The 27342-nt window shown below is 41.1% G+C and overlaps 2 protein-coding genes across 2 annotated transcripts; one reads left to right on the forward strand and one right to left on the reverse strand.

Moving 5' to 3' along the window:
• Positions 1–6339: 6339 nt before the first annotated feature.
• LOC136421533 (dual serine/threonine and tyrosine protein kinase-like) lies at positions 6340–13917 on the forward strand. Its single transcript, XM_066408860.1, has 7 exons — positions 6340–6531; positions 8297–8397; positions 8582–9745; positions 11648–11791; positions 12204–12357; positions 13034–13237; positions 13699–13917. Exons 1-7 carry the CDS (start codon positions 6340–6342, stop codon positions 13915–13917), a joined length of 2178 nt encoding a protein of 725 aa, XP_066264957.1.
• A 2019-nt stretch (positions 13918–15936) lies between these two features.
• Positions 15937–23964, reverse strand: LOC136421891 (uncharacterized). Its single transcript, XM_066409462.1, has 6 exons — positions 23739–23964; positions 23223–23376; positions 19695–19898; positions 17841–18740; positions 17355–17410; positions 15937–17136 (listed from the first exon to the last, which is right to left on the reverse strand). The coding sequence occupies exons 1-4, from the start codon at positions 23888–23890 to the stop codon at positions 18546–18548; spliced, it is 705 nt and encodes a 234-aa protein (XP_066265559.1). The 5' UTR covers positions 23891–23964; the 3' UTR covers positions 15937–17136; positions 17355–17410; positions 17841–18545.
• Positions 23965–27342: the final 3378 nt, after the last annotated feature.

Here is a 27342-nt window from a genome sequence, read left to right on the forward strand (position 1 = left end):
TGTTTGTAAATAACATCAAAGGCACCATGCTGGTTGGTTGGTTGGTTGGTTGGTTGAACCCTGAAGAGTCAATAGATGAATTTGCATATATAAAATGCAATAATTATGTGACTGTGGTAATTGCTGAAAACTGGTGATATTGTATTGTTTTGTTTTAATTTGGAGTAAAAAAACACAGGACTCAGGGTTAAAACTAGCCTAGGTTATACTGTGTACATGTAGTTACCATGGGAACCTGACGTTAATGTGTTCTTTTTTTATTATTATGGATTTATCATTATTGATGCATTGCTATATTTTACTTTGCTTTTGAGTAGAGAATCCTGTATCTATGTTGTGGGGTAAGACCAGGCACGATCAGTGGAGTGAGAAAATTGATGACAAAACTAGGGGGAACAGAACTGATAATTACTGAATCTAGGAGGAAATAGAAATGATTTTTTACAAAAACGAAATACAAAAAAAAGGTTAATGCGCACGTGTTTGTCACATGCATCTCACCTATTTTCATCCCTCCCAGAAGTTCTCCCCTTGTGTTATACATGCAGGAACAGATAGTATAACTGTAGTAACTGTATAGATGTTTTATTGTACAATGTTACAACATTATTACTGTGTATATAATTTCCAAGCTATTAACCTTTTAGTTTAGAAATGAAATATGCCAGTGGAGAAGCCTGTGTAGGAATAGGTGACAAATTTGCACAACGTAAAAAAGAATTCTAGTATACACTTGCTTGGTAATGTTTATTCTGTGTACTGTATTAGATATGACCTTCACGTAGTGCCAGTTGCAATATGTGCCCAGCAGCAGCAGATTATGACAGCACGCTAAGGTGGAGCTTGGTGCTGCTTGTTGGTTTAAGAAGACTATTAAAGTATTCTAACAGCAAGAATAATGTCAGTGGTTCCCGTTATTTACGGCTTCATTGAAACGTGAGTGTAGTTATTTTATGATTTAACAGTAACTGTTATCTCAAGGCTGGTCTTTTTACGGTTATACTATGCTTTTAAAACGTGAACACCGTTCACTATTACTTCAGCCTAACCGTGGTGATGCCCGTAAGGGCAACATAATAAGACTGCAAGCAAGAAAAACCAGGCAACAGTGAGACACCACGGTTAACGTCAGCCCAAATGTCACTCGTGTTTACCTGCACTGAATGTTCACGTCGAAATGAGGTTATAAACTGTTGTAATGTTTGTGTACACATGACGTGGCTGGATCCGGAGTAAATGCTGTTTCTATATATCTTTACGTTATTTTGTTCTGACTTGCTAAAAATCAATGAGCACATTGCTGTCCGTCCTAAAATCGACTTTGACATGGTGGATGGAAGGCAACAAATTCCTAGATACCGGGCTGTTGTTGCGTCACCTGTGATTGGCAGATAGCCAGGTGTCCGTGAAGTTGAAAGGTCATGTATGAGTCATCCGAAGTTCCCCCAACCTAGTCCCCAGACGGCGGGCTACCGAAACAAACAAGAAACAATTTTCGATAAAACTTGTCCGCGTGTTTGATACCTGATTATCCACAGGACAACTGGTCCGAATCTCGCTCTTCGCACTGTGCCGACAGCCTCGTTCTACAATCCCAACAAACAGGTAAGTTATCACAAACAGGTGATTACAATAGTGCTTTTACAGGTACGCTTAAGGTAGGCCGCCATCTTGTGGTCTTTGTTCTGAGCTCGATATCGACAAAAACGTAACTTAAGCTGCCCACCAATGCTACAAGACAACCGAACCCTATACCGGTGGCAGAATTAAAGTGCAAAATCAACTGTGACTGTTTAATGAGTGACTAAAGCACAAAATCTACACAGTACCGTATGATGTGTTTGGTTTCACTTCCTCTTGCATTGTTCCGTGTATGGCTAACGTGAACCCAATAGAACTGCCAGAGGCCATAGAACTTTTTTTTTACCGAGGAACGTCACTCTGGAACACCCTCTCCACTGACACTCGCGATGCCACCACGACTGCCTCCTTCAAAAGGAAACTCTGGGACTATTTGGATTTGGATTTATTAGTATTGCAACAATGCAATACACGTGGGACACAGGCAGCTATTGCTGATGTCGTGACCCACACACATTTGTACCCGATTTTTACACTTGTGTGGAGTGGGGAAAATCGTGTTAAGTACCATTTTTCCCAAAGGCACAAGATCGGTGGCAGCAGGGGATTCGAACCCGGAATCCTTTGGTTCTGAGTCGGAAATCCTGCCGTTACGCCACACGATCCATACATGTATACGCACTGTGTAGACACCATGATACACGTTATAGTAGATAATTTTCATACAATAGTTTTTATGTACATGTACTTTGATTTACATTGTAATCATCGGACTGCTCTTTGTAATAGCCACAGGCTAGTGCTTGTCGAACAGCCACTGAACCAATAAATAGAATACATAGAAATAGACTAAGGCTAGATTGACTCTCCGGACGTACTTCTTTTACGTTTGTGTTTGCATAAAGGTGACAACCATATTTGCGTGTGTCTCAAAAGAAGGCTATCATGTTGATAGATTTTTAGGGATGAATACGTCTTGTATCAGGGATTAGAGTACGTACTGGTTTAATATAATAAATAAGTTTGTGATAATCAAGGCGCAATCCGTGTTCCCTTCCTCTCAGCATGGCTGAGAAAGAAGCCCTCACGGAAGCGGAAATAGACGCCATGAAGCCGGGGAAGGTGTACAGAACTCTCAGCGACTACGGCGTAGACGGCGACGATCTCCGCCCAGCAGAGGCAAAAACCGCCCTCAAACAGAAGATCCGGGAGTTGACAGAAGAAGCGGAAAAAGCAAAAAGTCCCGAACAGGTTAGTCCGCGTATGGGTTTATGGTTTAGGTCATAGGTATAATTAATCTTTTTGAGTTGGTGGTCCAGATTCGAGTTCGTGAGTCTTTTTCATTGCAATTTATGCTAGCCCTATAGCAGCTAATGTCTTTAAAATGCAGATTTCACTAATGTGTATTCCATGTAAGAAAATACTAGCATCCGGCCAGAGAAAGAGGGGGCCCACTACTTGCTTTCCAAGACAGCATAATCATGAGTATAGCTCCACGACCACATACCTTTGCCGAATGATGTTAAACTTGGTAACTGACGTATTCTCTATGTTCCTCGTTGATTATGCAAATAAGATCATCATTTGCATATATCATCTCAAGTTAGTTAATAATCTTCAATACCTAAATAACACAAGTTGTCCAAGTTGTACCAAAGCATGTCCAGAACACGAAATATCAAAACAAGAAGTCCTGCTGAAGTATCATGGCAAGCCGCTAGGGGGCCCATAATCTATTCATTGATTTATTCTAACAACACCTATCAACATACTAAATATCATAAAGATCTATTGGTTTGGTTGGTTTGGTTTATTTGCACATATTAAAATCAATTTTACATAATAGAGCAAACAAAAAACATGTGCTGGGGGAAGAAAAAAAGCCATAGTGGCTTATACAAGGTCTTCCCCCATCTAAATTAACAAAAATAACATAAATCTAACAATTCATAATATAATCATAGTAGTAAATAATAACAATAACTTATCAGACAATAATAATACTAACAAAATACTAACAGAATAGTAATTGGTTGTATATAACAAAATTATATGTCAAATCATAGCATAATTCGATAACGAAATGATAGAGATTACAGAGTCCATCGCAGTTAGCAAAATAACAATTTTCTATTCAAAATCTATTCAAAATTTCTGGAGCTATGCTGCTATCAAACAAACGGACACACAGCCCCGAAAACATATTATTCTCCACGTGTATATTGTGTTGGCTTCTGTTTAATAGGTTGCCGAAATCATGGCGTTAGCAGCCGAGTCTTACCGAGCCCGTCGGGAGCTCCTGCTGAAGTGCTGCCGTGACGTCATAGCCTACCTGCCCACCCTGGACCAGACCGACAGGGAGAAGCTGAAGATACGCTTTAGACGTGACGTCATGGAAATCTTGCAGGAAGTCCAAGAACACCTGAGCAAGGACGACTGCCCGATACTGGTAGCAGGTGAGTTTCCCCTAAGACGTTAAATCACCTGTCGTTCGCTTCCAACAGGGTACATTAACTGTTGTGCAGCTAGAATTCGATAATCATAAGTATCATCGTTATCATTGCTATCATTGGATACTCCAGGTGAAAGTTCAGCCGGTAAGAGCACCTTCCTGAACCTGCTGCTAGGAGACAACATCCTTCCCGTTGCCCACCTGAGCAGCACTTCCACCATCTGTGAGCTGAAGCACGGGGAGACTCGGCGAGCAGTGGTTCATCTCAGAGAGGCAGACCCTGTAGCAGAATCCCATGAGATCCCGCTCACTCTGAGCAGTGACCCAGAGGAGTGTCGCCGGCAGCTGGCATCTTACATTCATCTGAAGGCAACACAAAGGGAGACCCTCCCGCCGGCCTCCAAGATTGAGATCTTTTGGCCACTTGCCTTTCTTAAGGTATTGGAGGGTACCTTAACTTCGAACGTAAATTCATGAGTTCGACGTCATAGTGCACAAGTGTCAACTGTCTGAAGCTAGGATATTTGGAGTTTCTTTTAACACAACCAGGTTATCTCACCTGCTGACGTTTCGGTGTCTGTCAGACACCTTCTTCAGAGCTTCTGACTGGAGTACTGCTTCTCACCGCTATAAGTAGCCGATGTAGGTGGCGCTTTTGCGGCGAGAACGTAATCCCAAACGTAGCGGTGAGAAGCAGTACTCCAGTCAGAAGCTCTGAAGGCTAGGTGTCTGACAGACACCGAAACGTCAGCAGGTGAGATTACCTGGTTGTGTTAAAAGAAACTCCAAATATCCTATGTTCTACCAACCTGATGAAATTATTTTCGGATGTCTGGAGCTAGCTGCATGTTAATGAATGGTAATTGGGTATCATGGTGTCTGAAAAATTTTCGCTGTTGAGATGATTTTACATCGTCCATGCGCAATTTTGATTATTGATCTGCGCATTGGCTTGCCGCTTGGGTCCATTAAGCACTGTGGATGAATGCAAACATGGCTCACTTTTGCATAATGAGACAATTGATCCTTCCAAATTTAGGAGTATGCCAATGTTAGGAGACCAGACGTTAATTCTGCAACTGTACTTGGAAGAAGATCTACATTTACCGTTAGGTACTTGGTCTTTGGACTCTTATTTCAATCTTTACTACAAACTATGGTCAGAGAGTAGGTGGCAAGGTTTAGAGAGCACAATGATAAGAAACTGTACGTGATACGACGGGCTTGATGGTAGAAGACTTTTATCATGCAGTGCTGGCATTTCCCTTTGTTCCCAGGGAGGCGTGACGATCGTGGACAGCCCGGGAGTCGGCGAGAGCGAGATGATGGATGACGTCATAGCGAAATACATCCCATCAGCCTTTGCGTTCATCTACATCATCGACAGCTCAAGGGCAGGGGGAGTTCAGCAAGACAGGGTGAGGCGGAGACTAAGAGAATCGCGCCTTGGTTGAGCCTAGTAAAAAGCTCTCACAATAGCAGTTTCTTTCACCCATCGGCGATGTTTGTGGCATCATGGAAAACCGTTCTTGCAAAAACATTCGTAGACAATGTTTACTGTTTCGGGTTCAAGCCACTATTACTAGAGATTAACTGCAAGATTCCATGTGACCACATGGCGGGAATTGCCCTTACAGTTCCGACGTAACTGGTCAAAATTGATCGCATTTTGTGACGATTGAAGCATTTTTTTTTATTTTTCCTGGGAAGTTTAATTTTCGCGGTACAGCCCTGCCCAAGTAAGCGGCCTCTCAGTCGCGGCCTGGAGGTGTCAGCCCGGCATGGCGCCGCACGCCCGTGCGGACAGAGAGTAATAAACTCACTTACAGAAGCACAGTTTGATTAGGTAACAATTAGATGTTAATAGCCTTTGTTCAGACCGACTTGTTCCAGACCTTAGATTGCACTATAAGCTCCTTCTTCCAGTTGGATACGGTCTTTGCAATCTATTGAGTCTGGTTGGAGACTGGGATTCTCTCACGGTATTGCTTAGCCTCAGTTGCAGACTCCTTCCGGCTGTTTGTTTTTTCAAGTTGCAGTTTTACTATTACATTTTTTTTCTTATTGCTAAAGGAGTCTGCAACGGTGGCTTGTATTGCTGCGATGGAGAATAATTCAAAGCCCCTACGTGAGAAACATGTGTCACTATCATGGCATTCTCATCATTTAAGATTAACATATTGACAGGTTGACATACTCTTTCAATTATCAGATCGGTATATGATACATGCACAAGGCAGGTTGTGGCTATCTTCACATCTTCTTCATGCCTTTCATTTGAAGTATACTTTTGTGCGTTCGACAATATGCAGTTGGGCCGCCTTCTGTGGAAGTGTAAGGACCAGGGTGCGCGGTCTGACCTGGAGCAGTTCGACCCGAGGAAAGCCATCTTCGTCCTCAACAAGTGGGACCAGGTACCGACCAAAGAGAGAGAGGAGGTAAAGGTAGAAACCATCCGGAAGCTGGGGATGATGTGGGGGGGACTGACCGAGTCTCAGGTCTTCACCCATTCAAACACGGCAAGTACTTATCACACGTGCACTTTAGAGTTTGGACTTACTTGGGGATTGTCTTATGCATGCAGTAGGTCGTCAACCTAAATCCACTGCAAATCGCTAGAATGGCCATTGCTAAAGGACAAGGTGTTTGCCTATTTTGGATTTTATTGGAATTGCAACAGAGCAACAGTGTAGGTGTTTGCCTGCACTATTTACTTTGCAAAAGTATGGCCCCAATCTATATGCAAAATAAAAAAAGAGAGACAAAAACAATATCGGTACGAAACCGAGCTGCTGGCACTTAGATATGAAGAAGTTGGGTGTGATGGGTCGCTCGGAGAGATGTAACTAGCCACGGACGTATGACTGAAGCTGGCGTAATACGACAGGGGGTCACCGTCAGGTTATTTTTATGTTTATATTGTTTTTGCTATGTTTCTTCTTCTTACTCCTCTTCCCCAAACGAATAAGGTGAATGACCTGGATTAGACGACTGTCACCATGGTAACTGGTAATGTAGCAGACCCCCTGTAGTGTTTGATTACATAATGCTGCATGACGAAGCTGGAGGGGCTGGTCACCATATGTAGGAATGTCTTTGAGTAAGAATAAACAGAACAGTTACTGTATTTTCTTACACTAGACCATGTCAAGTCAAGTGAAGGTAAACATTATGTTTTCTGCTTGTAAATGCTACCTCTCTAGTTTTTTAATGAATATTTTGGGTGGTCCCTTCGGTTAACTTGGTAAAATAGATGAATAAATAAACTGATTTCTAAGGGAGCCCTTATAAAATCATAAACAATCAGGATACAAAAGAGTATTATTTAACATAGGATGAATGAATGATAAACTCACAATGGTATAACATAGAGTATTAACCATTAAACATTGGTGTAACAAATCATAAAAACAACTCAGGATAACTCAAAACAATAACTTAGAATCATATGAAGGTCATTCAATGGTCTTTGAGGGTCAGAGATCAGATTGGTCATTCTTTCAGAGCCTGTTTGAAGGGTGAATGCTTGTTTCATCTCAGGTTTTAGTGAGTTATATATTTCAGCTGCTTTAGCCTCCATTAACTTTAATCCGCCGGGTTACGTAAATCCGCCACTCTGAAAACCAGTGTGTTTGAGAGATCTCTAGTGCAGCATCCCCCAGGTATGTACAGTTTAGATATACAGGAGTGCCTTATACTGGGGGATGTTGGGTTGGAGATCTGTTTGGACGTATATTTTTAGGGTGGTGGAATTATGTTAGTAGATATTATATGGAAATGTGCGTTGACCTGCTCTTGAGGTGTAGTTAGGATTGTGCAGTAGGTGTGATTGTCTGGTGTTGTAACTGTGTAAAGTGTGTTGAGTAAATAGACGAGGGCTTAGCCATGAAGTTACTTGTACACCATGATACAGATTTCGGCAAATTGCAAGTTCTTCTTGTAGTTGACTCCAACCCAGTGCCTGGTGCAGTTCCTAATCATTTGACCTCGGCTCACATCTGAGGATGATTCTTGAAAGCCCTGCAGAGGACGTGGAGACGCTGCTTGTTGGCTGCGCTGCAATTTTCCCATACCACATTGTAATATTCAAGATGTGGCAAAGCAAGGGTTTTATACAACAAGTTTGCTACATTAGTGCAGAGATGCGGCCTTAGACGTCTTAGTAGTCCTATGCGCTGCGGCGTCTTACTGCACACGACGTCCAATGTTATACTGGCTATACAATACAAATAAAGAGTACGTGGGAAAATCCCATTTTCACAGGAAGCTGTTAAAGGCGGCTTCCGGTCGGCAGACTTCAACAAAGTGCTGGACGGCATCTATGAGCTGCTGCCACAGACTCTTAACCACAAGCTGTCTGTTCAGTACAGGTTTATGAGAGTTTTTACTTGTCCATTTGATTGTCCTTTTTTTCTATCTGAATATGTCTCCCAGGTGCATGTGTAACTTATTTTGTTGTATTCAATTGGTGGGTAAGATAGGTAAATGGTAAGTTTGATTACGCGGACATTTTTTCATTAAGTTTTCAAAATTGTCTGTCCAATATAGGCGGATGGCTAACATTCTGGAAGAATCGCTCACATTCGTCAGACTGAAGCTGAATGACGCGTTCCGTAACCTCGACGCAGGAGAACGGCGCAGAGAGTATAGGGAAGCTCGATCCGCGCTGTCACGGTTTAACGAGTTTTCAGCTCATTGCGTTAAAGAAGTAAAGGATTTCCTTGAAGATGAAATAGAATCCGCGGTGACGAGCTTGCCTAGTGTCTTGCATGGAGAAGAACTGAAGGAACATCTCTCCGCGGTTGCCATCGATGCTGAAACTGATCAGGACGCTATACAAAAGCTGTGTTCGGAGATAGAGTACTATCTGTTGCTGAAACACCAGCCGTTCCAAAACCGCATAAAAGCCATCAATGAACAGTTTCTGGACAAATTCATAGCAATGATCACCAGGGTGAGCGATGATTATGACGAAAAAATCAGACCAGTGATAGGACTACGGTTCAAAATGAACGCAATGTTTCACAAGACGCCCTCAAACTTGTCAGCATTGGTCGAATCTATGATTGTCCTTGCTTCCTTTGTTTACAGCGGCATGATCATCACACCATTTATGCCCTTCACGTTCCCTTTCGCCCTCATACCCGCCGTGCCTGTTTCCTTAGCAATAGTGCTTGGTGTCACTGCACTGGTTATGTCATCTCGTGAGAACAAGGATCGATCGCGATTATCCGATCGATCTCGCCGCTTAGCTGAAGAGGCTACTACAGCCATGGCTGAAAGGTTGAAGTCAATAGCCGAAAAGGGGCTGGAGAGGTCACTTTGGTGGCTAAGCGAATTCGAATCACATCTACAGGCAAAGAAGGACTTGGACCGGTGCTTTGTGGAGGATCGTTTTGCTGAGACAAGGGGCCAGATGCAGCTTGTCAGCATATACGAGACGCAGGAATCCGACACCAACCTCCGTCTGGGCCAACTGGCTATGGTAGAGCTGACGGAGATGAGGGAGTACGAGTTCGACTTGGACAGCATCGTCGGCTGGCCAGACCCGCAGAACAGGATCGGCGGCGGGTCCTACGGGGAGGTGTACCGGGTGCAGGTCGAGCGAGGCGAGTCACTCGTCCCTGCAGCACTGAAGGTCGGTGTCCTGCTGTACGAGATCACCACGGAGCAGAACGCCTGGGAATTCCTCACAGAAGAGAGCAACTTGAGGTAAAACACAACATCTGCGATGTTTTTGGCAGCGTTTGTGTGTCTGTCGGTCTGTTGGTCACCAAGATAACTTAAGAACGGCTGGATGGATTGGTTTTATATTTGGTGTGTTGGTAGGTTGACAAAAGTTAAAAATCATTTCGATCTTGGGCCACCTGTCGGCTTTTCTAGGTTCTGCAGCGGAACTTCTGCTTTTGATAAGTTGCATAAGTTATATCAATTGATCATCTTTTGCACCCAAATAGGAGAAGTATGACAGTGCTATCTGAACAAAGAAGGCTATTCTAGGATTTTCTGGTCAATTATGCAAATTAGGCCCTCATCTGCATAATTTACATTCAACCATGTTGACCTTCACATAACTTCCAAATGCCACACGTATGACATTCCAGTCATTTACCAATATTGAATTACAGTATTTTCTCTTCAATTATGAAAATTAGCTCTTCACTTGCCTAACTTTTATCCATCAATGTCCGTCAATTCATCAGTTACATATGATGCATTTTTTGGTAGTCTTATCATTGAATGGAGTGGGTTTATAAAATTTCTCAAATAATTATGCAAATTAGATTTTGATTTGCATGAATACCATTTCATAATATCAAGCATCACCTAAACTATCCACATATCAAAAACAAGTATACAGGTTTGGTTGTATCGTTATATCCCTTTGTGTTATGAACACAAGCTAGGGACAGGCCTGACAGCAGGGAAATATATATTTGCTCCAGTTTGGCAACTGACGCGTGTTAGGTGGTACCGACTGTATAGGAGTCTTTATCATGCTATATAGCAGATTTTAAAACTTTTTTCATTAATTGTGCAAATTAGGTGACCCAAAATCTAATCATTTTGAGATTTTATACATACCAACAGACATACCAAATATGAAGACAATCCATTAACAAGCATTCTCGACCTACAGACACGCAGAGACACGCTCGGTAAAATATATAACCTTCTTGGGGAAGGTAATTATACAAATAAGGGTCTAATTCGTATAAGTATGAAGAAATTGTATAAATTCATTGCGCTCCATGTGGGACTACTCTAACGTGTGACAAATGTATTTGAGAAAGATCATCAATATATATGGATTATGCAAAATAAATAAGAAAATACTACAATTCCATAGTGGTGAATGACGGGGATTTCATACCTGCGGCACTTGGACGATAAATGAGGATGAACATCATTAAACATAAATTATGCAGATCAGGACCTAATTTGCATAACTGACTTTAAAATGCTAGGATATTCTACTCTGCTAAAACAAGATTGTTATACTTTGGAAAACTTCTGTTATTTGTGTGGAGTAGATGATCAACTGATATAATTTATGCAAATGGGGAACATGCTTGCAAAATCAATGAGAAGCATTTATCATACGTCAGTGAAAAAGGTTAACATCATTTGGCGAAGGTATGGGGTCGTGGTGATCTAGTTTTTTTTAGTTAGACCATGTTGATTTGATCCTATAGATGACATCCGCGCGCGCATCAACTTCCGTCCGTCTGCAAAGAAAAAAAAAACGTTTTCGGCCATACTGTGAGAAAATATATGCTGTCAATTGCACCAAAAAAATCCTAAAACGGATACTGATGTCGGAGAATGCCAAAGTGAATTCCAAAGTCAAAAAAGAAGATATGAAAGAACAAAAATTAAGAATACATCATTCGGTTCACCACATACTCTGTGTGTTTAGTTTTGTTCATTCTTCCTGACCACGTAGATTTGACAATGAAGGCATTTTTTTGCCAAACCCCAGAGGATGTCATCCATATAATCAAATCAATATGGCTTTATGAGTTAACCAGCAAGCAATTAAGACTGATCAGTTTAAAGACAAGGTGCTTTTCTATCATATTTCTTATTTCAGATTATTGTTTCTTCCCACAGGGATTTGAGGGGAGAGCACATTGTGGAGTACTACGGTACAGCCTGTAAGAGGATGAAGACAGAAGGACAACCTGACAGCCTGAAACTGGGGCTGGTCATGGAGCTGTGTGACGGCACACTGGAGGACAGGATTGTTGGGCAGAGGTAGGCATGCCGTGTTCGTTTACGACATAGATTATTGTGTTTTTATCTATTTATTTATTTATTCATTTATTCATTTATTGAATTTTCAGACATCTGGATGGCCCATTCAATTTTGGCAAATTGAGTTTCAACTACAAAACAGTAAAATCGTCAGTATAGCAAAGAAAAATAACTTATGACAAAATTGTAACATAAGTAACAGAGGATTGTTAAGACATAAGTTGCCACTGTCTCGGCACTCCGCAGCTTTCCCACACTGTAGTTTAGCCTTGTCAGGGCATGTAGGAATATGTTAACACTGTAAAGCACTGGATCTGATAGCAAAAGCAAGCATATATCGCAATAATGGCCATGGTTCAATTATGTCAGAGATACTGCTGCTGAATCCACGTTATGATTTCTTCCCATGTAGAGAACACAACCCAACTTGGTGGGGGCATGACCCTGTGATGAAGCAGCGAGCCTTCAGCTACACCCAGAACCTGGCAGTGCAGCTGTGTGAGGGACTCAGGACCATCCATGATGCAGGCTACATCCACAGGGACCTCAAGCTCATCAATGTTCTGGTCAGTCCTCTATACATGTACATCTATACATCTAACGCCTGGTTTGTGAAGTAGGGAATCAACTACACTGAAAAGTTGCATGTAGTTTCCTCACAACGTAGCATGGATTCACGATTCTGCTGCAGGCTGGCTTGACAATTAGTTAGTTGTTCTTCTATCGTTGCTAGAGTTGAGTGAGATATGCGTTGAATTCAGAACAGTCATCAGGATTCTGAATACAAGTTGGGTTGATTATAGGTTTTTTGTAGACTAGTTTCCCATGCTGTAAGAGAAAAGAAACTTAGCACATGCCTTAGGTCTTAGTCATAAAATTTCAGCTCCTACATGAATTGGAAGTGGGTCAGGGGAACTGATCTTTGCTTCTGATTGACTTGCAAGCGGTCGGCCATCTTGAAATCAACTCATTCGTTCATATAGATATGTATCGAATATACAATTTGAGCAGCTAAATCAGATATTTAAGGAAGGTATGTGCCTTTACCTTTGTGCCAAATTTCAACTCATTCCGCAGAAAAAATGAACCTGCTATGATAGAAATGGAATTAACTTTTGATCCCCGCTCGTATGTTACTGCATTCAATTTCAGACTGCAGTTTTGGACTGTAACATGTTTTTCGCAGTGGCAGTATAGTATACGGCTCTATAGGAATTACGATGTCCTCCTTGGCGTCCACAGGTTACTGCAGGTGACGTTGTGAAACTTGCTGACGTCGGTGTGACGAAGAGAGAAGTGGACGTGACGGGCACCATCATAGGCACAGTCATCTACGCAGCACCTGAGGTGATGGGACGGAAAATGTACAACAAGAGTGCAGACATCTACAGCCTGGGGCTCATCCTGTGGGAGATGTGGTATGGACGGACCATTTGGCAAGCTATGGTAAACATGAACAATATCATGTTATCAATGCAAACAATACATGGTACGTTGAAATTGCCAGGGTAGTTGGGAGAATGCGTAGTATGTTATAGGTCAAACGCGAATGAACGAGTGCATAATCGTCCAAGTAGCTGAAAGGCGTATGTATGACTGTGATTTTCCTTTCTCGTTAGCAATAACTATTCTAGGCTTATCCTAATGGATTGCAACACGAACTACTGTAACATCTCTTTAAATTGTGGGAATAACGCATTGCCAAGCTCTTACCAAACACAATCGAAAGGGTCTGGAATTGGAAAAAGCAAAAACATGGTTTTAGTTTTCTGAAACCCAGCCATAGTAGCTTCACCTGTTAAACCCCAACTGCTCGCCAGCGCTACTTAAACTGCTAACTTGACAATCAGGACGGATACACAATTTGTGTCAGTCTGACAATGAATCCGTCCTGCTATTAACCACAGGATGATCGCGGCCTGAGGAGTCTGACAGAAGGCGAGTCCATGATGATGCCACATTCTCCTGACTCCGTCCGCCCCATCCCGGAGTGGGAAACTCTGGTGCGAGACTGTGTGAGTCCAGACGCCAGCAGGCGGCCCAGCGCGCTGCAGTGTCTGCAGAGGATCAGGGACATGACGATGGAGGACAGCTCCGAACTTTCCCTGCCAACATCATGTGTCTGAATGTTTGTGAGGAACGTACAAATCGTTATGTGTCACATAATGTTATATGCGAAGTTAGGATCATACACATGAGCGTTGAGGAAAGTCCCTACCATTCTTTCTGGGTCGTTTTAAACTATTTTCTAGATGAAGGTGAATGTGGTGCACAATATGCTTGTGTCTGTTATCGTTACAATAACCAGATGTTTTGGTGTTTAACTTTAAATGTTTTAAAGATGTTCCTTGAAATTCAGCTGTTTTAATGGAAGCCAGTCACCATCTGTTTCAAATGTTTATACACAAACCTCTAGCATAAGTTTCTTCGATTGGGACACTTACGGTACATGTATGATCAAGTATCCACTGGTAAATGTAGAATCCTCTAGAGACAGATTACAATTTTTAGTGGTCCACACTCAGCTTTGAGGAAATGTCTCTGCTTGTTTGTGACTGAACTTTTAGCTCATCGTACTAATCATCCAAATCTAAGAGGGATTCGTGACGTCCATTATGTAAATAGAACAGGACAAATATGACAAGCTGTTTGATACTAAGGCTAAGATAATTAACTACTAGTATATACTGACATGTGGTAAACCTGTGTTGTAGACATAGGACAATCAAAGACTGTACTAAAATACAATGTCTTACCACCAATTGATGGAATTTCATAACATTAACAAACAAACAAACAAACAAACAATCAGTTGCAAACAATATTCTTGTTCTTTAATCAAGACTAGCAGGTGTCACCAATAAAATCAGGTCAGTGTTGCATAATACGATGGAATTTTGTGGGAAGTATGGAATGCTGCAGTACCAATGCTATCCGCTCAGTATGACGTATGACAGTATGAGTATGACGTCACAGCATGCCGCAGACGACAAAGTGTTGTGCTGTGTTCGTGTCATTCTCAACAACAAGAGGGCGTTTCTCCCTTCGTCGTGTGGACAGGGAACCTGTTGGTGTAGCCAAAACGTGAGTAGGGAACTCCTGGACTGACTACCGAAATGTGTCATGGCAAATTGTCTTATAAATCTGTCAGATTCTTGGAAATGTTCGCGAAGTAGATCGTACACAGTGGGTACAGGACCACGTTGAGTTGTTGAAGTTTGTAAAGTAACGGTACCTCAAATGTAAAATTAAACACGCTCACGTTTCTTATGTTATGATAGAAAGAGTAATTCTGTGGTTCGGCTCAGTTTTCTACTAAGTGTTTGAAAGTAATCACTTGACGTTTCGAGCAATATTTGACAAGGATTTTTAAAATCTTACAATGTTCGAAAATTGTGGCCATAGTCCCAAAATGGTCCAAAATGGCAGACGGAATTGGGTAGTAGTTTTCTAACATTTTAAAAAATAATGACAGAAACTTCGGACTTTTTACCGAAAGACTGCAACTTTAAGTCTTTGTGAACACATTCTGTGCTAGAATAGAGCAGTTCTTGGCGAACTTGGTGAATTTTGGCGGGTTTGCGAAGTTGAGTGTGACGCTAAAACAGAGTTTCACCAGTCGTGACGTCACACCACAGTTGCCGTCACGGCAAAGTTAATGGTTAAAATTGCATGATTATTAAACAATATTTGGGATCTTTAGACATTCTTTATGACATAATGTGAAGAATTTTTGGTTCCTTTTCAAATCAGACCTCATGTTGAAGAGCATTGTGTGTTGGAATTGTGTGTGTGTCTGTGTATGTATATCAAGTTGCAATTATTGCAACACAGATCATTTATTGTTTAAAGTTTATCCTGTTTCTCTAGGGTGTTAAACTAACTGCATGATGAAGTCTGTTAATACCTGGTGCTTCAAGGTGGATATACAACATGTACATGACTTCTTTGTTAATACGTTGTGTGCTTTAGATTTGTGAATTAATTTTATTAATGCAATTGCTGTAACAATACTGTTTGGGAAAAATTCACAAGCTAACAGTAACATTTCAAAACACTAACTGAATATTTACTTACAAACCTTGACTTAACTACTAATTAGATAGAAAGGTAAGACTATAAAATGAAACATCATCTTTTATTATTTGAATGCATATACTGTAACACCATGGCAAGCAAAGTATGCCTATTGATAAGATACTTTAAACATGTTTGATCTTCAAGTTTTCCTAATGGGTTTTGCCACCAAAATGTTCCAGCATTCAGTAGCAACATTTGTGAGTGTAAAACCTAGTCTGACTTGTAGACTTTCTAGATAAAATTTCTTGTACTTTTGTAGACAAGTGTGGAATGCTAGTGAGTGAGTGACATAGGCCGGATCACTAGATGTTATACATGCACATGTATATAACAGTGTTACAACTTTATTTGATTATTTTTTCATTATGTAATTTACCAACCCAGATGAACTTTCATGCTGGTGTTACAACCAGACTCTAATTTACATAATCATCAGTGTTGAAAGGTGTCCACAATATGGATCCTGTCTGGTAGCCTATTGCGGACTTACATTTCAAAGCTATCTCTACAGTTTTATGTCCACTATCAAGGTTCAGATTTATTTAGCAAATACATATGTATCTGTAATCACTTGATGAATATTCATGACATACACGTAACTGTAGCAGTTTAGTCACTAATGGAAGTTTGGTAACTGGCTTAGCTCTAGTCTGGAATGTTTCAAAATGACATGTTCATTATAGTTTCAAAACAAAACTCATTATGAAATAAATCATAATTGCTGTTCAGCACAGCGTGTTCTAACATTTTACTACCTGAATTTCCAGTTTTAGAAGACCATCTAGTTAATAGTAAGCTCTTAGCTGTGTCTACATTTGAGGATATAGGAACTTTGCTTGTGCACACACCTAATTTGCATTTTTTTTGTCTACAGCCTTTGTATACCAAGATATACCTACACACTGTATCTACTATAACTTCATGAACTGTGTCTAAAATTACATAATCCCATTACAACTGATTGAAGAAAATATAATATATAATGTCCCACCATCTTTTGAGTCATCAAAACTACATTTTGTACATAGTAACCACATACGTTGTTGTGCACTGATGTCACTTAGCTTGGTGATTTGGTTTAGAAAGACACCAAAATATTTTTGAAAGAACTATAATTACAGACCTCTCAGCTTATATCTTACTCATGAGATCATTGGTTGATGTGTTGGAGAGATGGTCTACTGTTGGATCTTCACAAAATTATCTGGGAAGAGGCCAAATTGTCCATGACACTCTCCGCACCACCATCCCAGGTCGTCACAATTCTGAAAAAAGGAAAAAGAAACTGAAAGATCAATAAGAAAAGTACCTTTAAGTTATCATAAATTCATGCTTGTCAATGATGATCTTGCTATAATTGTTCCACCTGCTAGTCTCTCTATATATTATGTAAACGATGTTGATACATATTTATCTGCTGTCGTCCATGGAAAAAAAGATAGAAACAAAATCTTAAAAAATAGATAATGTCACGCAGTCTTACCATGTCAATGTTGGTGATGACGTCCCCAGGGTGAAACGATATCTCATCCTCCGCCGCTGTACAAAAGGAAACCCAGAGTTAACTCCTTGTTGCCAATTCGATTGACACTTCTATAGATTTAAATTTCCCATTACCAGCAAATCTGCAAGAAGAGACAGCAAGGGGATGGCCAAAGAAATATTTGAAAAGCATCCATTGGTCACATTCCTCAAAATCAATGATTTTTTTTTGTCATAGTATTTTCAGCATGTGACCATCAAGGATCAGTACCATTTGCTGAATTTTGTTTGATACTTTCATGACTGTCCCAACAAAATGAATGAAATGTGCCCTACACCCCAGGTTTATTTCATCCACATGGCCAAGTGACAGGGTTGTGCGTCCGCTTGAGCCACGGGAACTCAAATTGCAGTCTCAAAGCTTTTGTGGGATAAATATCATTGGGCGAGGCTGTAATTTTGGGAGGTCAGGAGAGGGAAAACTTACCGGCCTGGTATGGTCACAGGGCAATGGCAGTGATTTCTTTACTGACACTCCCTAAGTCACTGTAGGTCTCCCCATCTGCACCCGGAGAAGCCTCATAGTCATTATCATCATCCTGGTACAGGTGAATCATGAGAACATAAGTTAAGTTTGAAAATGTATTTTGTCGCATACTGTATTCTGGCTCATAGATCTATAGAGAAATACCAAAAATCAGTCAATAGATCAATTTATTTACAAATCTACAAGTCATATTCCATCACTGTTGTATATGACATTGTACAGGTAAAGGTACGATAGCCCTGCATTTTGACACACCTGTTTGTCCAAGTTCGGACTGGAATATTCTTGAGGTGTCTGGATCTGACTCAGGCTCAGCCTCATATACCGTTTAGCGTGGTTATATAAACCAGATTCATCGTCACTCCAAATCAACATGAAATCAATAGTTTTGAAGCAGAACATGCTAGATTGTTTAAAAGGTCGGTTGGGAGGCCTCATATGATTTAACGTAATTTGTAATCAGCTCTCAGAATTTAACGTAATTCGTAATCGGCGGCGAAACTTTTTCGTAATTCGTAATCACTACCCCCCCATGCAGGCCCTCTTTGCTGTGGGAGCAAAACTGGGGCAGTTGTCTTGAAAAAAAACATGGTATGATCTTTCCTCCCTACATTTGCTTGGAGATTTAGGCCTGGTTTCCTGTTTCTACTCAACCTTCATAGCTGAGATCCTGTCCAGACACTCCTGTATCTTTGGTCGTCTCTTTGGATCCTTCTTGAGACAGTCGTGGATCAGACTGGTCCACTCAGGGATGGGGGGGACTGTACCTTCCCATCGTGGCATTCGGATGTCTCTTCCTCTCTTCAAATCCTCCTCAAGCCTTTTTGAGTAGATGTCGTCCTGGCAAAGACAAATTAAAACAGTTCGCTTTCAGAGGCATTGTTGTCTTCACCTGTAGCATTCCAACAAGTAAAGCCTGTTCCTCTATTGTAACAAATGTGCATGGTAATTGCTATTCTCACACCTGTACAATATAGTTACAAGCTTAAGACTTAAGTCTTAAAGCTATCAGTTTTTTGACCAAACTTAAGTATTTGCTATACCGTAAAATTCCTATTTACGTACGCACCCCTCCTAAAGTACGCACCCCTGATTTGGGAACAATTGCAGGCCTGACTCAGTGTGTTGAAACATTCAGGGGGAAAACACTCCTAACCTACGCACCCCCTCTCCAGCATTTCGGTGGATAGTCAAGAGGTTGACATGATCATCCTTCCAATGATGTTTACCGGCTTAAAGGGTTACTGAGAAAATGTTTCTGGGTAGGAAATGTCAAACAATTTAAATATATGTTTTATTTATTCTTTATTACTGATTGATTGTGTGGTAGCCTTTCACACTTCATATCCACACTTCATTTGCATGAAGATGTACCGTACTCTCAAGCTGACATGCGATTTTCACGAGGAAGAACCCCTCCTAACATACGCACCCCGACTTTGGCGTCGGCCTGGAGCACCTGCTTGCAACTTGAAAACTTTAAAAAGTGCGTACGTAAATAGGGATTTTACGGTATTGTTAAAAGCAATATTACATCACTTATACAGATTGTTTATGTTTGTAAGTAAAGAACTTCCTTTATATATATAGTGCTTTTTACCAACTGACTTATGAGTACATAAAAGATCACAGAACACATGATCATGATCAGCACTCCATAAGGTTACTAATTAGTGATGCATATATATACTAATATAGAGAGGTAATTAAACCAGTCCTGCATAAGGTACTACCCAGTGCTGCACTTTCATTCAACAAGGAAAAGCTTAAAAGCTGCTAGTAAGTCAGACTGACCTTGTGCCCATAGAGGGTTTTCCCATACCACATCTCCCACAGAATGAGGCCCAGGCTGTAGATGTCTGCACTCTTGTCGTACTTCTTCTTTTCTTTCACCTCAGGTGCTGCGTAGGTGGCAGTTCCAGCTATTGTCCCTGTTATTCTCACCTCTTGCTTGGTCTGTCCAACATCAGCAAGCTTCACAACATCATCTCGAGTCACCTTCATACATAATATAATCAAGATCTCATGAACATGAGGTACGGACAGACGTTAAACAATCTGCTGGACAAGTATATCCTTTGAGATGAATCAGAACCGGATGGTACCATAATCCAATTGGTATCTATAAGAGTGTTGGTATCAGATTTGAAAAAAAAAAAAAAAAATTGAATAGAAGATGCTCCTGTATGTAGGTTTTTCCAGCCTCAAGGTTTTGACTATTCAGTCATCTTAGCAATAGAGTGCTCACCTGGCATGGTTTGACACATTTCTAGATCCTTTTACATGAGATGCGTCAGTTTGTTTTGTCTTTGAATATCATGGACTAGCCATAAGACATGCTTTTAGGTCTCGGTTTGGAGTTGTTTTTTTACGATTCGGAACGGCAATAGCGCTTTTCCAAACATCATTTTCGGGACAATTTAATGTTTTCGATGGATTGTGGTGCCTTGCCACTGACCGACAGACGCTTTTCATATTCTCTGGAAAACGTCATTTTTCGTGAAAACTGTCATAAAGCAATTTTCACCACCAAAAACAGCTATTTTGGGGGCATTCCTTCAAAGCCCCTGGAAGGAAAATAAGAGTTTTCCTAGGACAATGACTGATGGCAATAAAGGTCATCAATCTCTGTGTGTAATGAAAAATGGAAAAAAACTGAGGATACGTTTTCCGCAATCCCTGATGGCGCGAAACCATGCAAAACGCTTGTAGAACGCAAAATTTTGGTAAGGCCTAGGAAAAAAAATGTTGTCTCCTGTTACGGTCCCGAAAAAATTAGGGTCGGTAGGTAGGGATTCACTTTTTTTTCAGATCTTTTCTTTTTTTTACTGGTGACATCAAATGCTCTGACTGTTGGCCTCACAGTACAGTGCTTGGGCCAACCTCCTAACCATTGCACTCAATTCTCATGTGGTTAAACATGCGCTGCCCAGAGGGGGGTGAACAAAATCTAATAAAACTAGATTAAAAGTAACCCCCGGAATAAAATTACCAATTGGAAAAGTGGCAGATGAATTATCAAGAATATACATGTATAATAATCACTAAATACAATAATCTATGTCATTGTCCAGTTGCTTTCTCACCGTCAGTGTCATAACATTTTAACAACTTTCTTTGTTTAATTTTCTAAAATAATTGTTCCAAAGTTCAGAATTTTATTAAAATCCAAGCTTAGTAAAGGGACTCATTCACTACTTGTGCAATCTCAATGTTGCCAACAAAAAAATTCAGCACTAGTATACTAGCAACACTTCGCCCCATAGAAATAAACAGCAACTCAAACACTGCCCTCTACCGGTAGTAGCCGGTACTGCAGGTTTACGTCATTACTCTCACGCATTCTCGCGACATTTAGCGTTAGTTGGTAAATTCAAGATGGCGGCTGAAAAATATCGTCTCTCGACCGGGAGCCGAGCTCTCTTTGCAGACGGATTTTTGCGTTTCAGGCAGTATAAAACAAGTTGACTATGGATACAAACGAATGAAAAAGTATCGGTAACTTTATATATAACTTGTTTGGTTCGGGGTCGATGTCTGTGTTTTGGTTGAAAATTTACAAAAGTGAGAGAGTGTGTGTGTGCACGTGTCTGACGCAGAGTGGTAGAATATTAGAGTTTTCTTGGTCCAAATTTTCTACTTAGTGCAAATAATTAACGCAAATCGAGTTCTCAGGCCCGAAATTTAGGTAGTGCACTGCGTAATCTGGGTTTGAAAATAACTTGCACCAATCAAAACATTGTTGCGCTGCACAACTGCGCAAGCGGTTTTTTCGCGCACAGTTTTTCATCACTCGAGTTCAGAAATTATTTTTCCCAGTGACCGATACCCCCAAAAAAGGCTAGGGTCGGGGGGTTTGCTAGGGTCGGGGGGTTTGCTAGGGTCGGGAGGTTTGCTAGGGTCGGGAGGTTTGCTAGGGTCGGGGGGTTTGCTAGGGTCGGGAGGTTTGCTAGGGTCGGGAGGTTTGCTAGGGTCGGGAGGTTTGCTAGGGTCGGGAGGTTTGCTAGGGTCGGGGGGTTTGCTAGGGTCGGGGGGTTTGCTAGGGTCGGGGGGTTTGCTAGGGTCGGGGGGTTTGCTAGGGTCGGGGGGTTTGCTAGGGTCGGGGGGTTTGCTAGGGTCGGGAGGTTTGCTAGGGTCGGGAGGTTTGCTAGGGTCGGGGGGTTTGCTAGGGTCGGGGGGTTTGCTAGGGTCGGGGGGTTTGCTAGGGTCGGGGGGTTTGCTAGGGTCGGGGGGTTTGCTAGGGTCGGGAGGTTTGCTAGGGTCGGGGGGTTTGCTAGGGTCGGGAGGTTTGCTAGGGTCGGGGGGTTTGCTAGGGTCGGGGGGTTTGCTAGGGTCGGGGGGTTTGCTAGGGTCGGGAGGTTTGCTAGGGTCGGGGGGTTTGCTAGGGTCGGGGGGTTTGCTAGGGTCGGGAGGTTTGCTAGGGTCGGGGGGTTTGCTAGGGTCGGGAGGTTTGCTAGGGTCGGGAGGTTTGCTAGGGTCGGGGGGTTTTGCTAGGGTCAGTCGGGTAACCGGAAACACAACATTTTTTTTCCTATGCCTTATAAGGCTACAAGACCGCGTTACTGTAACAGTTATGGCGCGCTAATACCAGGAAGTCTTCGCGGACGACCAAAACTCGGAAATAAACCATAAAACGCCACGAAGATCAGACTTTTCAGGAAATATATAAAAGATTGCACATTGCGAAAGCGATCGCCGAAAAATCTGTACCAAAACTATACCAAGAAAACCTATGATTTGCATCTTGTCTTAGGGACTCTTTAGGTGTACGGTCAATTGAAATTCCGAACCGGAACCTTAAGACACCAAATACATGTCAGGGCTCGAAATTCATCTTTGGGAATAGGTGCACTGGTGCACCCAACTCAAAAAATTGGGTGCACAGAAAGAATTTTGGGTGCACCATATAAAATAAAGTTGAATGTTCTTCAGAACAAAATTACAAAGTTTGACGCTGCTGCCTTTCTTAAGAACTTCAATCTGTAATTCTATAGCTAACTTCAAAATTTCAAACAAATAATACATTAAATAAAGTACAGCAAAAAGTTATCATGCTGTTTTTTATACTTACATTTCAAGAATATTCTGTATACTGATGTACAATAGTACCTTAACCCTATAGGCTACAAAAATATATAGGTGCACCAGTACTGCACCCAGAGTCAAAAATTAGGTGCACATCTCCAATTTTGGGTGCACTGGGTGCACATGCACCCACTATTTCGAGCCCTGCATGTATTTAAAGGTAAATGAAATGCCTTTGCAAATATTAGACTGTCACTGTGAGTGAGTTTAATGATATTACAAAGGAACATACAGTACCAGAATGTTGATGAGCTTAATGTCTCTGTGGATGTAGCCAGCATCGTGGATGGTCCTGAGTCCCTCACACAGCTGCACTGCCAGGTTCTGGGTGTAGCTGAAGGCTGCTGCCAGCTTCTCTGGGTTAGAACCCCACCAGGCTGGGTTAAGGTTCCTATAAAAACATAATTGGTCAATGCACTTCAGCACAGCACTGAGCTTGAGCTCAGAATGCAGGTTTCCCTGGGACAGCATCCACCAGCTAGCTAGGCTGGATCCCTGAAAAATATAATTATGATATTTACTGGACATAGTAGAAGTAGACTGGTAGATGTTATTCTGTTGGTGCATTGTCTCTCCATAGCTGTGCAGGTAAAGTTGCTGCTAAGTCTATGCTCAGGGTCAACACCCTGCCTGGAATAGCATGTTACTATATAATTGTAGTTTGTTGTAAACAAACAAACTGCAGTTTAATCTTAGGGTCTTTCTGTAGGAACAGTTCTAGAACAAAGTTGTAAATTTTTTACACTATCTCACCTGTTGCCAACAATCCTGTCCTCCAGTGTGCCCTCACACAGCTCTGTGACCAGCCCCAGCCTCAGGCCACCCTTCACCCTCTTGCAGGCTGTACCATAGTACTCCACAATGTGTCGAGTGTTCATCCGTTGATCCGGAGTACTAGTGTCCATAGATTCCTTCAGTTTCCTATACAGAGTAAAACACTTTGTAAATTATGTGTGATACCTATGTTGTTTAGTATCAGCACCAGGGGGGTAATGATACCATCCCATGATTCCTCAATACACATCCAGCAATACACACCCACAGATCTAGATGGCTGACTGTGGGCAAGAAGCATATAGTTTTGTCATGTTGCCTTTGATATTGCAAGAACTGGTACAATTTAGCCATTAGATTTTCTTCTCTTGAATTGTCAAAAGACTTATTATATAAGTAGTCCATGAGACTGTCTGACCTTTGCAATTTGTGCACAACTTTCTAAATTGTGTCATAAACACTTGCAGACCATTGTACAAATATTCACCACAAAGTCTGTGTCCAAACTTGACCAAACTACTATAATTTTCTTTACTTTCCCACGGGTGCTATTGGGTGCATTTGTTTTTTTCTGATTCACATTAGTCAAGTAGTATGATATCACCAATCAACAGTGTTTACAGTGTTTTCAGAAAAACACTGTAACAGTTACAGTGTTTTCAGAAAAACAGTGTTACAGTGTTTTTCTGAAAACACTGTAAACACTGTTGATTGGTGATATCATACTGCTTGTGCATCAGAAAAAAAAATGCATCCAATAGCACCCGTGGGAAAGTAAAGAAAATTATGTTTGTTTACAATTATTACAAAACAATATCAAATATGATTTTCTTTACTTTCCCACAGGTGCTTTTTGGTGCATTTGGGTTTTTCTGATGCACAAGTAGTATGATATCACCAATCAACAATTTAGAAAGTTGTACACAAATTACAAAGGTCAGACAGTCTCATGGACTACTCATTCTTTTGACAATTCAAGAGAAGAAAATCTTAATGATCAAATTGTACCAGTTGCTGCAATATCAAAGGCAACATGACAAATCAATATGCTTCTTGCCCACAGTCAGCCATCTGTGGGTGTGTATTGCTAGATGTGTATTGAGGAATCATGGGATGGTATCATATCTCCTCCTGTATCAGCACATTCTGTGCAAATCGACATTGCTCACTTTCGGTGACCCTTGATCACTCTAATCTACATACCTTTACCCTGATTGATACTTGCTCACCCTGACTGACCCACTGTCATTGTCACTTGCTCAGCAAGATTGATCTTGCTCACCTTAATTTATCCTTAGCCTTCTTATATCCCTTACTCACCCTGATCTTCTGCTGTTTACCTTGATTCACACCTGTTGTGTCAGATACAACTCTCTCTAAAGTCTGTGATAGTTTAATGTGTGCACTGTTGATGGAAATGTCTAACCTTAAGTTGTCTTCCTCTATCAGGAATTCCGTAGCATTTTTTTCTTCTGTGGTCAGGTCACAGGGGTAGACACCAATCTTCAATGCAGCTGGAGTCTCTTTTCCCTTATACACAACTAGAACCTTGAAGACCTCTGCGAAAGATCCGCCTCCCAGCCTGTTTCTTGTGTCTGTCCATCCTCGAATGTTGTCCAGCTCATATTCATACTTCCTGATTTGTGTCAGATAGAACATCGCAAGTTGGCGGAGGAGGATATATGTCTGCTGACACACTGGAGCATATGCTTTAGTGATCTCAGCATCGGTTCTTGGGTCATCGAAGATGTCTTCTATTGTCTTATACACAATGCCCTTCATCTTTTCTACATCACTTTTGAATGTTACCAAGACATCAAGCTGTGGCTGTACTTGCTTTTCAGCAATCGCACGCAGCAGATCATCCGAAGATAGCACTTTCTTCAGAATGTCCACCAAGGGTGTGTTGATAGGGGCTCTTTGGAGTTGTTCATCGATTCCAGGGGCTGTTATATGGAACTTTGTATTCCGTTCAATCAAGTCAAATGCTGAATGTGTTAAGCTAATGTAGCTTTGTACTGCAGAATTCATCCATGCTTGCTGCTCGTACTTAATACCATTAACTTCCATGTCAGCTGGTGTTGAAACATCCCCCAAAGTGACCATCATGTCTCTTTGTGCACTCCTCATTGTTGCAAGTGTCTTGGACATGATCTTCCGATGATTTGCATTCATTGAAGCAATGTGGCCCCTGTATGATGAAGAGCATCTGCAGTTGCTGTAGATGTGACGTACTGTGCATTCGCAAAGAGCTTGCAAACTAGACAGATCAGAACGACTGGAGCGAGTTTTTTTCTTTTGTGTCAACGTGGCCAGTGGCTCCTCCTTTATGTCAGTCAGAAAATGCCACAGGTCTCCAACTGCTACAACCGCATGTAGGGAAGCCAGTGTTTCTGCCTTACTGTACTTCACAATGCTTTCTAATTCCTTGATGTCCTTGTCCATTGGTTCTTGCAATGGTTTTATTTCGCTTAATATTGCATCCTTGATGTCTTCATCTCGACTGGTAGTAAAGTTTAGCCACAGGTCAATGTGGTTTAAAGCCTTGTTCAAAAGTGCACTCAGGTGCCTACAAAATATTTGAAAGGTACAAAATGAATCTTGAAAAGTCCAATGCCCAGCTTGCAAACATGTAAAAAGTAAGAAGTTATATTGTACTCAGGGCTCGAAATAGCTATAGTGGGTGCATGTGCACCCAGTGCACCCAAAATTGGAGCTGTGCACCTAATTTTTGACTGTGGGTGCACTGGTGCACCTATATATTTTTGTAGCCTATAGGCTTAAGGTACTATTGTACACTAGTATACAGAATATTCTTGAAATGTAAGTATAAAAAGCAGCATGATAACTTTTTGCTGTACTTTATTTAATGTATTATTTGTTTGAAATTTTGAAGTTAGCTATAGAATTACAGATTGAAGTTCTTAAGAAAGGCAGCAGCGTTAAACTTTGTAATTATGTTCAGAAGAACATTCAACTTTATTTTATCTGGTGCACCCAAAATTCTTTCTGTGCACCCAATTTTTTTAGTTGGGTGCACCAGTGCACCTATTCCCAAATATGAATTTCGAGCCCTGGTACTAGTTCTTCTGGTTGTAGGCTTCATGCATGTGACAGTTCGAGGTTCAACAACCTAGAATTTTCATGAACTTTGAAGTTCAAGAAAAAAATTCCAGATTCCACTCAGAAAGATCATGTCTGTGCTTCTTTCAAAAACCTAAAAAATTAATGATAACAAAGTTGAACTTTAAGCTTTTTTTTGTGATAAGCATAAACCATTTTTAAATGTCAATTGTTCTAGTCACACATACAAAAGGACGACACTGAAACAACAGTGCCACCTCTAGAACTTCTTTAGGCCACACCAATTTAATTTCTTGGTTAACGGATTTTTATTTTCAAAAAATAAAAAATTTTCGAAAAAAAAATCATGAAAACGGTACGCTGGGCCAGCCTTCTGTTTTCATGAATTTTTTTTTTTCTAAAATTTTTTTTTTTTAAATAAAAATCCGTTAACCAAGAAATTAAAATTGGTGTGGCCTTAAGGAAAAAAACCCCAGTAAGAACAAACTGCTCATATTCA

The sequence above is a fragment of the Branchiostoma lanceolatum genome, chromosome 16, assembly GCF_035083965.1.
Source record: "Branchiostoma lanceolatum isolate klBraLanc5 chromosome 16, klBraLanc5.hap2, whole genome shotgun sequence".
NCBI lineage: Eukaryota > Metazoa > Chordata > Leptocardii > Amphioxiformes > Branchiostomatidae > Branchiostoma > Branchiostoma lanceolatum.

Bases quoted from the DNA above. Each gene is read 5' to 3' on its own strand.
- LOC136421533 (XM_066408860.1), top strand. From the start codon at position 6,340: ATGCAGTTGGGCCGCCTTCTGTGGAAGTGTAAGGACCAGGGTGCGCGG. The intron at 8,398-8,581 runs GTACAGGTTTAT...TGTCCAATATAG, and splicing joins AACCACAAGCTGTCTGTTCA to GCGGATGGCTAACATTCTGG. The intron at 9,746-11,647 runs GTAAAACACAAC...TTCTTCCCACAG, and splicing joins ACAGAAGAGAGCAACTTGAG to GGATTTGAGGGGAGAGCACA.
- LOC136421891 (XM_066409462.1), bottom strand. From the start codon at position 23,890: ATGGACACTAGTACTCCGGATCAACGGATGAACACTCGACACATTGTG. The intron at 19,899-23,222 runs GTACTGTATGTT...TTATGTATGAAG, and splicing joins TTAAGCTCATCAACATTCTG to GTGACTCGAGATGATGTTGT. The intron at 18,741-19,694 runs GTCAGTCTGACT...TGTCTTTGCCAG, and splicing joins AAACCCTCTATGGGCACAAG to GACGACATCTACTCAAAAAG.